At 37.1% G+C, this 13,549-nt stretch overlaps 1 protein-coding gene across 1 annotated transcript in view; it reads left to right on the plus strand.

The window, feature by feature from the left end:
* Nucleotides 1–330: 330 nt before the first annotated feature.
* Nucleotides 331–13,549, plus strand: part of LOC137278257 (uncharacterized) — a 133,490-nt gene continuing 120,271 nt past the window's right edge. Inside the window, exons 1-2 of the mRNA XM_067810481.1 lie at nt 331–439; nt 3,944–4,052. Coding sequence (XP_067666582.1) covers nt 331–439; nt 3,944–4,052 — 218 coding nt within the window. The remainder of the gene's footprint in view (nt 440–3,943; nt 4,053–13,549) is intronic.

Raw genomic sequence — 13,549 nt, forward strand, 5'->3', positions numbered from 1 at the left:
TACCGCTGACGGCGGTAAACAATACATGATCACTACACGCTGATGTGCTCACCCCCCCGAGATAGAACTTGACCGTTGCGTAGCAACGTGACGCTCAGACATGCGCTAGCACACTCTGACCTGGCGGCCATGATATTGTTGGGGGGTCCGTGCACGCGAAAATAGGAGACCTCCAACTTACTTGTCAGTACTGTAGGCAAGAAGGGATTACACGAGCGGGTCGTTTCGTAACAAATTTCGAGAGAGTAGTCAAACCCGGGAACATTCGCCATTTGTCTGGTGAATGTTATATGAATATGTTCTGACGGCGTACAAGCGCTGGTACGCTTGATGAAGATGTTTTCTGTGAAAAGAACGCGAATTAAATTTGAAGGGGTGATGAAAACAAACCGCTTTTCGACGCAGTTTCTCAGGATATGTATTTTGTGGCTGGTGATAGGTAGGTATATTACAAAAAGTGTTATTATTGTGAATGTGATACACAATAACACTTTCTTCTTTTATGTTTTAAAATTTAGACGTTTTTTTCAGTTGTGTGATTTATAGTTTGTGTTATGCTCCACGCTGTATATGAAGTGTGTATGCAACAACAGACTATCGGAATAGACCAGCGTTTGTGTTAAACTTTTTGTTATTAAATGTTCAACAGTGTCTAACAGAGTATCAGTCGCGTGTTTATGAGTAAATGTTTTAAAAGGTTCGGAATACATAACAATCACAATAAATTATTAATACACGGCTCTAAGTGATTAAATGTTACCGTAAACCATGTAACGATATCTATTTTATGGTCTCTGATATAACGTACTTAGATAAAAAAATTCTCTATAGACTGTATTCTTTACAAATAAATCCAACATTTTATGTTATTCATGGTAACATTAAGTGGAATATAAATGTATATCTCATATAACATGTAATGCAAAAAAATATTTGAAGTCAGTGGTACATATTTGCTGAGATATATCTCATCTTTTTCAACATGTGTAAAGAAATATGTGAAATTTACATTATTTGGAAAGATTTTTGCCAGTAACCCCATATTTGTTTAAGATTCTATGCCTAAGAACAGGCGATTTTGCTAAAAAAAACTTAACCCTAGCCCTGAAACCTTAAAATAATCCTAATAAATATAATACATTTCGAGTGGGACTCTCGCCCATTAGTGCTGCTTTTGGCTTTATAATATAATTATTGTCTCAGTTTATTTCTACAGTATGGCACTGCAAGGCCATACTTGTTTCATGTTACTCAACAAAGTTAGTGCTTCTTCCATCATGAAATATTAGAAATGAAATATATTTTGTTATATACTCTCATGACACTTAGGTGTGGCAAGACGTATGTCACATTGTGGCTACTGGAACAGGATTAGATAATTTACAGGCTATCATGATACCAGCTGGAATGTTGCTGGGGGTGGACTAACAGCTATCCTGTTTCAAACTGTGCAAATTATATTGTATTTCAAGTTATTCCAGTCACTGGCTGGCAGAGTTCTATGAACCAATAAAATGGTCATTTATTGATTGTGATTGTTGATACTGAAGAGAAGGACATGATGCTAATGGCATTCTCATGTACGCTTTTCATAATTTTCTTTTTTGAACTGTGTTAGTGAGGGTATTACATGATCACTTTGCTGCCTGTATCATCTATGAACAGAGCATGTGTAGGAGCGGAAGTTTGTGGTTCGATATGCCAGTATGTCATTAGAAAAGATTTAAAACATGGTATTTGTTATTGCCTTGCCAAGTGGATGGCAGTCATGGTGAAAACAAGGACTGGCCAGTTTGGCGTCGGCATACAGTGAGTGAGTGAGTTTAGTTTTATTCCTCACTCAACTATATTTCAGCAATGTGGTGGATGTCTGTAAATAATCTGGAGCAGACAATCCAGTGATCAACAGCTTGAGCATTGATCAATGCAGTTTGCATATGATGACATGTCAGCAAGCCTGGCCACTTGATCTTGTTAGTTGGCTCTTACAACAAGCATGGGTTACTGAAGATCAGTTCTAACCTGGATCTTCATGGGCCGTACCCGTGAGACTGCTATATCTCAGTGCACTTACCCTTGAAAATTTGCATAACTCTTAGAGTGGTATGTGTATGCTTGCCACCATATAACAGCAATAATTTTGAAGTTGACATTAAACCTCTTGAAGATCAGTTCCTATAACAGTGACATTTAAAGCTCTCTTCTCCAGATGGATTATTGAATGTTTGTCAAACGCTTTAAAAATATATTCAAATAATACATTTAATCAGTAATCAATAGTTACACTCTCCAACATCAACCCTAACGTTAGAAGCACGATTGATTTATTAGAAGCAATCTTTAATGTTTAACATTTTGTATCAACCCAGTGACAGAAATAGAGACAGAGAATATTTCATGTTTATAAAGTATAAAAATGTATACCTTGGCATGATTAAACAATTTCAAAAGTATATAGACTTACTGATAAGAAAGTTATTCTTACACAGCTTAAAACTGAGCTTAATAACTGTAAGAAATATAAAATACATTTTCCTCTTTACAGTGAACATAGGACTTATCAGATTGGGATTTTTATTTAGCGTAATTGCGTCAGTAGGTACACGTGCTGTAATTTATTGCAGAGTACCCTCAGATGTGGGGTGTATACTGAAGTGTTATTACCAAGTAAACCCTGGCTGCCTGTGGTATATCACTGAAGCAGGGCTTAAAACTGTACTCATAATATTCACTAATGTAGGACTTCAAACATGGTGGTGTAAATCAACCCTGTTAAACTTTCTAATATAGGCGCTGAAAATCACAGGGCCAACCAACTGTAATATTGTAAAGAAGCAATAAGTTCTTATTCATTTTCTTTTAATACTGTATAATCATGATAAGTATGATAAGGAAGAAAAGTATGAACACAGTGTTATATACTGGACAAAAATAGTTAGGGATATTTGTAAATTTTGAAATTATGAATAATGATGTATTTATTTATTAGCATACTGATAAAATATCATTTATGAAAATACCAATATCCCTAACTTATTTTGTCCAGTATATTTCAGAGGTTTATTTTTGGTGTCCCCTCTAAGGTCATTGCTGGACTGTTGCTAAAAGTGGCATAAAACCATACTCACATGTATGTTCATATTGGCATGGTAACGGAACAAAATGTGAATATATTCTCGGCATAATTTTTAGCATGGTTTTAGATTAATTTGGGTATTTATAATTGAGAACAATTATCAGCTGACTTGCCTACCATGCAGGCAATAGAATAGTAGAGCATATGCATGTTTGGCAGTTGTGAAGAAAGTATTCCAATGCTGTAACTGTAACTGTTTGTAAATGCAGGAAATGGTAAACATTACGTTCCTTTTTTTTGATATTAATGATCATGTAGTAGAGCATACCTTCGTTGTCAGAAAGCTTGGTGAGTTGTCATTGTAGCACTACCACTGTTGTGAGTCAGTTATATTTTGCGTGTTTTTGCTGTGCTCACCTGTGAAGATCCAGGTTAGAAATATAATTGATTTCAGTAATCCATGCTTGTCATAAGATGCGATTAACAGGGTTATGTTGTCAGACTTGCTGACGTAGTTGACACGTGTGATCGTATTCCTACTGTGTAGGTCAGTGCTTATGCTGTAAAACGGAGTAAAACAATGAACCAAATTAAAAAAGCTTTTCAGACAATGGGCATAAAAACCTGAGTGCTTGTTTGTTGTCACACCCAACAAGACAGTATAATGTATAATTTATGTTACACTCACTAAAGTCCAGTGCCATATAGCTGGAGAATTGCCAGGGGTGGCCTAAAACTCTCTCTCACTCACTCACTCACTCACTCACTCACTCACTCACTCACTCACTCACTCACTCACTCACTCACTCACTCTGTTCCAGTACTTTTCATCTGTGAAGGCATTTCATTTTGTGTTTTTGTCCCCAGATTGCGCTGCTGGTCAGTGCAACTGCACCGGAGTGACGTGTGAGACTACCTGTGCTGCTGGTCAGTACCTGGAGAATGGACAATGCCTGACATGCCCCACGGGACACTAGTAAGTATAGATCTACTGCCCTTGTTGTCATACATTGAAAACACAATGGAGTCCTGGTTCCCACCTCCATCTGCTTCTCATAATATGGACTCGAATAATGATCTGGGATAAGGCCCCAATATCTACACTACAGACTGCCTTCATGGTGTAGTAGTTCGAGTGTCGACCCAGAGAGCAGAAGGTTGCAGGTTCAATCCCGCATGTGTCATACCAAAAGACAGTGTGGTACTTGTTGGTTCTGGCCTGGTGCTTGGCATTTATGGGTACAACAAGGTTTGGTTGACTCGGAGTCAGTATGATATGTCTGGGTGGGGTATTCATTCTTAACTGTGGCATGGTATCTCAGTGAGCTTGTGCTAAAAAAACAGCATAAGTGTAGGCTAGTACAAGCAGCCACACATACACATGTATGCACATTGTCATGTGAGCAAAACATTCTTAACTATGGTGTTAAACCTGATTTCACCTCACCTGCAGTACATCTTGTGTCCTGATACCAACACTACAACTACTAACAACAGTAAATACTTAAAGAGGAAGTAATGTTGTCTAGGCCTGTGTACTAGTGTGTGGCGTCTTGAAATTGAATTATGTTGGTAAGTGATATGACATATTTATGAAGAGGCAACATAAGGTAAATATGCTTAAGTTGTGAATAAATTCTATGGGCATTGTGGCCAGTATCTTTGAAGTTAGATCACTGAATACAGTTATGAGAATTGTGACTCCAGTTCAACTGTATTTTACATTTACTGTGTTGGAATGTTGAAGTCAATAAAGAAGCTGTTAGGGTTCTAACTGGTGGATATGCTAAATAAGTGAAAAATGTGGATTTGATGCTGTCATGCTGGGCAGAGCACATTCACTGAAAAAAGCCTTTCATACATGCAGTGTTCGAGTTTACAGGTATGTAAGTGATCGGTGATACTAAGTGATTTCTAAGACGATACTGTGTAAGTGGACTGTCAGCCAGGAAAAGAGTATAGAGAGACTGATTCTGAGTATCAACAACTATATGTTTGTTGGAAAAAATGTTATTATTCATGTTTATAAAGCAGGATTTCATTAAGTCAGGTCATTCCCAGTGACTTAATTTATAAGGCCTCATAAAACATATTAAATGTTTCTCATGCACACTTTTTTCGAAAGTGATGAAGGTGGTAAGACTTTTTAAATTTTATGAAAGAAAAAAAAGTGACAATGGAGGAACACATTTTTATTTTTTTTCTCTCAGTTTTAGAAGTTTAGCATGTGTTAATGAGTTGTAGATTCAGTCATGCTTGTTATTATGGACACTCATTCTTATAAATAGTGGGCAAATGTATGATCGGGATGGAGCAAGGTCAAAATTATTTTTTTCAAATGGTAATAAAAAATTATTATGCACACAAATAAAAGTGCAAAAGGTATTTGGACACTTGATGTAATTTACATAGATTTAGATGTTAATTTAGTGTAGCTTAAATAATTTGCTTAAATAATTTTCTTGAATTTAATCTTCATAACATCTCAGTTAAATTTTGCACCTTTGTGAGTAATCATCTTACCTACCATCACACAATTTCTGTTTCATTTTCCATTGCTTATTTATCAAATGGATCAAGACATGTACCGTACCATGAACCCTTTGCTATGGCGGCCAATGAGATTGTGCATTGTGGAACCAAACGTAAGTTGATAAATGAGATGTCATTAGTTAAATAGTGGTCGGAAAATTCAACTGAAATTATGTGTACTGAGCAGAGATGATTTCAAATTTGTCTTTCAGATTTTATATAGATTCATCTTAAAGTCACTTCATGAAAATCATTTATTCTTCACTGAAATAACATGTATGTCTATAGAATTACGCCAAGTGTCTGAGTACTTTTTGCATGGGTCTGTATATGGAATGAGTGCAACCTTCAACAAAGAAGGAATTATGTTCGGAAAAGTTTGTACATTCTCTTGCTACATGTTTATGTAAACATAGGTTACATGTATATTTATGTAGTATTTTGTTTGGATTGTTGTAGGAAATATTTCTGTAATGACTCAAAGAATAGTAAAATTTGCCCAAAGTCACATTTTCAAGGATGTCTGATAAACTCCCACAAAAGCCCAAAGCACTGCAATGTTTATGTTGGTAAAACTGTCCAAATGCTTTATCCTCTGAGTAAGAGCAGGCATGATATAGACTGATGTTTTATTAACTGAACCAGCAAATACTGCAAACACAATCAGTACTAATTCAGAATAATTGTTGTTATGCCTTTCTTGTTCAGTGAGAGAGAGATGAGAATGAGTCCTTAGAAATGAAATATTTTTTATAAGCCTCACTTCTTTGTGCTTGTTTTCCTTGAAAGCCATATTTTATTTGTATTCCTGCAGATAAATAATGTTTCCTTTGCAGCATGAAATAGTTGCATGTCTTGTACGTCAATATTTACTAATTAGACATAATCGTTTTAGAAGACATAAAACTGGTTGACCTTCTTGTTAAACAATCGTGTAATCATCAGTGTGATTGTGATCATTGTATCATGCAGTGCTTCGTCAACTGTTTCCTTGTTTTACAAGTTTGTTTTCAAACACACGAGTTGTGAGTGATTGATTTTGTGACAGTAATGATTGATGAGATGTAATTATCGCGTGAGAGGAGTGGTAGAAGGTAATTTTTAATAAGTACACCACGACTCCTTGGATTGAAGTCACAAGTGGATTAGAGAGAAACATTGTGTGACTTGACACACAAGATGGTCATGCCCACAGCATGGGACCAAACCATGAGGTATTCTGGCGAATGGGAGCAGTGTGCAAAACAGTTTAAAATTATTAAATTACCCTAGCCTGAAATTTGAACGTAAACACAGGTTTCATCAAGCTGCTGATGTGATGAACATTTTTATCAAGCCATAGTCTTGCATTTTTTAAATTAAAGTGTGTTATAATTTGACAAGTTGGAGTCAGTGATATATTTACACAATGACCTTATGAAAAATCACAAGCCAGTCAGGCCTGTGATTATGGAGATTTAGTGGCCTGACTGGATTTTTACTTGACATGGGTTATTTTACACCCGAAAAAGAGGTAGGCCATCATGTCTATAATAAAATGTGTTCCTGAAAAAAAAACAATAGTAAAAATACAAAAGGATTTACAATACAAAATGTTTCTGTACAGGCTGATATTGTGATGTATTGTAACTATGTAAGGTGCAGAAAAAATAATTTGGTACCTCTTAGGTCAGGCTAGTGGTTAATGTGTTTGTTCGTCAGGCTGAAGATCTGGGTTCAGTTCCCTCATGGGTACAATGTGTGAAACCCAGTCCTGATGTCCCCGACAGTATATTGCTGAAATACTACAGCATAACACTAAACTCACTCACTTACCCCAGCTTTGAGAAATGTCAGACCACTCTTCGATAGCACCATGTAAATCCCACCCACTCACTTAATCTCTCATGCATGCATACACACATGCACACACACAATCCTGTGTACCTACATAAGTGAAAACTGAGGGTGTTTGGTGCCAGTGACCATATGGTTGACAGATCAAAGTTGTATATTATATGCCTTTGATGCAGATGTTTCTGCCTGAATATTTAAAAAAATCTATTCTCCTCATGCCAAATGTATACATAGATGGAGTGATATATTTGCATTTGTTTGGTATGCATATATCTGTCACTGATACAGACTTCAAGGAAGCAGTCTGTGTTATGGTGACAGATGGACAGGGTAGGCAATGCAACAATCAATACATCATTGAGAGAACTGAAATGGTGAAACTGATTTAGTTTATGGATGTGTTGCAATGTGTCTTTGTACTGATACCTGAACTGTCGATTGCTTGACAGTATTGCCATAATCTGAATTGTCAGTATCTGAATGAAAGTGTGGAATTATTTTACACCGTCGTGCCTAAAGCATGTTTATCATGTCTAAAATATCATCATGCATTGATCTTGCATTGATCTAGAGATCACTTTGTATGTTGAACAATGCATCAAAAAGGCAGGACAGGCGTGTTAAAAACACAGTATGTGATATGAAAGGTTGACAAAGGTTGCTAGATGCAGGACAGTGCTAAAACACATTAAATAAGAATGGATCTGTATAGAGGAAAAAGTAAGTGTACTTAAAACATGACATCTGCTGTTGATTAGTGGATTACAATCACATCTGGTGGTGAACTGCATGGTAAACAATCTGTGTCGTCATGACATTATCACACTGTCCATCAGATCACACATTATGATGCCTTTAAATATGCTTTCAGCTGACATTCTTGTTTCTTCAAACATACTTGTGATACAAAATGTTAAGTTGGTGCTGCATACTTCTATGAACATGGTGCGGGAAATTAATATGATATAAATAACAACATATAAACATGATAAGTTCCATCTTTCTCCTCTATGCTATAGTCCGTATACAGGGTGCATCTTAATGGGGACTACGGGTGGCCCAGATGTTTAAAACCATGTAGGATGCTGCATGGAGTTTTGTCCCTTAGGTGCATGGATTTGGTGGTGGTTGGTTGAACCCCAGATCATCCTAGGTTTTGGTTTTGTCCCAGTCACCCCCATTTGGCTGATACTCAACACTTCTACCTGTGGAAACAGACTGGTGTAGCATAGCAAATATTTGATTATTGCTATATAACCAGTAGCTCATGTAGGTGGAAAATGGAAAATTAGACAACAATCTGATTACCACATTCATGATATATTTCATAACAAATTATGTGATAACTGAACCTGAATTTCCAAATTGCAGAATTCTTTCAGACATTTCAAAAAGCTGTTTTGGGAACTTGCACACAAATTAAAAGCCTCAGGGCTCACACTACTGATAATGGAATCATGCCCTACAATTTACATACTCCTGTAAATGTACTTTTGAGATTATAGATTAGTGTGATTGGGATTTAATCCACTGCCTCTTTCTTTGACACAGATCAAGGGAGACATACCTATGATGTTTTTAGGAGAAAATAAACCTGATCCATATAGAACACTTGTAACCTGTTCATACATGTGACATAACCGACTTATGTATTACATGATTTGTGTCTAATACTACTGAAGATTGCAACAGTGGGCAGTTATTATGGTTTTAGCACCTAGGAATATAGACTGATAGACGGTAGATCATACTGACCATCCATGCAGTGACATATGACACAGAGCTTAATGGGAATCACCATGATTACTGACACACTTCACTGAGCTCATTAAAGAATAATCATGTATTGTCAGTGTCTGCTTCATGAGTGAATAACATATGTGAATGTAGTGCCAAGTGATTCGAGCCGTTTGTCTTCTTGTTTACCCATACCTCAGAATGATCTCTGATATTGGTAGCATCATATCAGGATGCCAACAGTTTCAAATTGGTTTATCACATTGATAACACTGAATGAGTGAGTGAGTTTAGTTTTACGCTGCACTCAGCCATATTCCAACTATATGGCGGTGGTCTGTAAATAACTGAGTCTGGACCAAGCAATCCAGTGATCAACAGCATGATCACTGATCTGCACAACTGGGAACCGATGACGTGTCAACCATGTCAAAGGGCCTGACAGCCCAATCCTGTTAGTTGCCTCTGACAAGGATAGTCACCTTTTGCGGAAAATTAAAGAGTGCTTTTATTTATCTTTATAAAAATATTAGTACATATTATCACATGCTATACAAATGAAGCCCAAGAAAATGCAGACATACATTCAAATGTCTTTATCATGCAAAGTTGCCTGATTGCCATATATATTATGAATGATATAGCTAAAGTATACATGGAAGAATGAGCATTTTGAGGTAAGATTCACCACGTATAACGCTACCAAACATACTGTTTTTAACTGACTGTTAGTGTCAAGAAAACATATTACAGAAAATTGGTCCACAGAGTAAAGAAAGTTGGCAAACACATGAAACAGATTCATATGTGATGTACTACAAATGTCTGCCTTTTATCAGCTCATTGTTGTGAAGGCCCAGTGGAGCTGATTGTGTGTAGGAACTAACCAACTAACCAGACAAGGGACACGAATTCCTGTTAATAGGTCATATCTGTGTGACATGTGCAAAATGTGTACACAATTTTACATGATATTTTTTTTTTGTAAAATGACTGGATGTATTCAACTATTAAACTTCAATAAACAACATGAATAGCACATGTAACCGAATGAATAATATTGGGTTACCAATGAACTGGTGACAAACAAAACAGCTGACAAAACTGGTTACTCGACAACCAGAAACTAGACATCTTATTGGTGACTGGATGACCAGAAACTGGACAACTTACTGCTGACTGGATAATCAGAAACTGAACAACTTACTGTGATTGGACAAATGGACAACTTACTGGTTACTGGACTATAAGAAACTGGGCAACAAGAAATTGTACAATCTGGTGATTAGATAATCAGAAACTGGACAAATGGTTAATGGTGATGACCAAAACCATACAACCAGCAACTGGAGAACTGGTAGCTGGACAACCAGAAACTGGACAACTGGTAGCTGGACAACCAGCAACTGGAGAACTGGTAGCTGGACAACCAGAAACTGGACAACCAGCTACTGGACAACTGGTAGCTGGACAACCAGAAACTGGAGAACTGGTAGCTGGACAACCAGCAACTGGAGAACTGGTAGCTGGACAACCAGAAACTGGAGAACTGGTAGCTGGACAACCAGAAACTGGAAAACTGGTAGCTGGACAACCAGCTACTGGAGAACTGGTAGCTGGACAACCAGCAACTGCAGAACTGGTAGCTGGACAACCAGAAACTGGAGAACTGGTAGCTGGACAACTAGAAACTAGACAACTGGTAGCTGGACAACCAACAACTGGTAGCTGGACAATCAGCAACTGGACAACTGGTGACTGGACAATCAGAAACTGGCCATCTGATGACTGGATAATCAGAAACTTGACAACTGATGACTGGACAATCAGAAAGTGGTTATCTGATGACTGGACAATAAGGACCTGGGCAACTGGTGACTGGACAATCAGAGAGTTCCATGAATAAGGCTGCATGAAAAAAATATTAAATGTTTCTTGGGCACCTTTTTTTCCAATGTGACATTTTACCAAATGTGGCAGGACTTTTTTAGAAAATCTTCATAGACAAAAAGGTAACGAGGGAGGAACACATTTTTTTTTTTTTTTTCTCTTAAAAATACAGGTTGGAAAGTATAGCATGTGTTAATGATTTGTAGATTCAGTTACACTCATACTCACAGACAATCATTCTTATAGTAGGCAAATGGATGATTGGGATATGGCCAAATCAAAATTTACTTTGTTAAATGGCAATAAAAAATTGTTACGCACACAAATAAAATTGATGCGCCGATGCCTGAGAAACATTTCACTTTGTTTAGTTAACCTAATGATTAGAAATGCTATGAATTCCAAGTGCTGGCTATCTTCAGAAGCATAAATATATATCTAACACAGAGTAAGCAAGTAAAATAATTATAATAAAGAATAAAGAAATTTCACAACCCAAGCCTATGGTTAGGTTAGGGGATGGTGTGGTAGCCTTGTGGTCAAAGTGTTCATCTGTCATGCTGAAGATTCAGGTTCAATTTCTCACATCAGCACTTTGTGTTGAACCCATGTGTGGTATCTGCTGCTGGCATATTGCTCAGGCTTACCATACAAACAGTGAACAAATCATCAAAACTGAACTCATATACATCAAAACAGAATGAAAATCACCAGAAACTGCCACAACATCCTCTAAAACCGAAACAAACCCCTTGTAACGGAAAACTAATCATTTCAAATGGAAACAAAACTTGTGTATCAGCTACAACAGCGCACAAAAACGGCCACCAAGCACCAAATTGTGCAGAATTGCAAGCCTGACACTGAGAACTATGAACATAGGTTTGAAGCTTAATACAGTATGGGGTTGATGTGCTACATCCAGATGTCATATATTCTAGATTAGACTCATGGTGACAAAAAAACATTATTGACTACAGCCTGTTCGTCTCCCCTCGCTGCCATCTTTGATGATATGTCTGCCATTTCCGAATGCTATCAGTGCCGTTTTTGGATGCTGTGACATCCGTTTTGTGTTCTTGGCAACCGTTTTTGAGCACTGTTGTAGCTGATACGCAAGTTTTGTTTCCATTTCAAACAAGTAGTTTTCCGTTGCAGGGTTTTGTTTCATTTTAGAGGATATTGTGGCAGTTTCTGATGATTTTTGTTCTGTTTTGGTGTATACGAGTTCAGTTTTGATGATTTGTTCACTGTTTGTATGGTAGGCCTATTGCTGAAAGTTGTGTAAAACTAAACTCAATCACTCACTGTAGGTAAGTTGACAATGTCACCACTAGTCAAGCATTGCTTCACTTTGCATGCATAAAATATGTGTCTTTGTTGGTGTCCATGTTTGTCAGATTACAAACATTACATTAGGACTCTGTTGGGAGGTGTCTTTGTATTGTCCCTAGTGCATTGTTCTGTGATTAACACCTGTGTAATCAGGTAGAGATTACTTCCTGGTAGATTTAATTGTCCTCAACACTATTTGACCCTCAATAATTCAAGTTCCATGATAAGACTGTATTGATTTGTTGAGCGTTGCGACATTGTAATATTAATTGCCTGATATGCATGAGGTATTGTATTCAAACAAGGCACTGTACACTTAAGAAGTTAAATAAGAGTTTTCTTGAGAGTAATAGATTGTCTTCACGAAGTTAAATATGGCAACAGTAAATCGCTTGTCTATGATAGAGTAACCGTTGTTATATGAAAACTTTGAGAGTTCATTAACTACTTTTCAGAACTGTTTGTCTGTTCAGTAAATTAACATTTACTGTCTGGTGTGTGTGGTAGGCATCTAATATACGCAATTCTTTGCATAGATTTGCCTGCCTTATGCCTTCAAGGGTCCTATGGGTTGAATCCAAAGTCTATCTGATAGTAATTATTTGTTTGTCAGCAACAAGCTTGAACTTTTTGGTTTCACCAAAGTGGTTCATGTCAAAGACGAACTTTATTGAATTGAATAAGACATAAGCACAAAGAAAAAGTATCTGTCGATCTTGTTGTGCAATACATGACGTCATTGATCAGATTGTCAGACTGAAGTACTGTCTACCTGTAATTATCTCGGCTGTGAACATTCTTACAGGAATTATATGGGTGTGCATTTCTCACTGTCTTTGGTCACCTGATCCTCTCCGGTACAACTTGGCACTTTGCCATGTTGTCTGCTGGCGCCACCTGTTGTTAAAAAACAGGTCGTTTTGTCAGTGATTACCTGGATGCAAGTAATGAGGGTGGATGTATACACGATATTTACCTGTAACTGTCGAGGTTAAGCTTTATTGCTGGTACTTAGTGGGGCTTTTGATTTACCTTTCTCTTCTTTATGACTATTTGAGAGCTAAATTAGCCTTCAGTTTTTGTTGCAGCCCTTACTGAACTGTTCGGTTAAATATATCAACAATAGGGAACAGTCATATATGG

The sequence above is a fragment of the Haliotis asinina genome, chromosome 3 (genome assembly GCF_037392515.1).
Source record: "Haliotis asinina isolate JCU_RB_2024 chromosome 3, JCU_Hal_asi_v2, whole genome shotgun sequence".
Lineage (NCBI taxonomy): Eukaryota > Metazoa > Mollusca > Gastropoda > Lepetellida > Haliotidae > Haliotis > Haliotis asinina.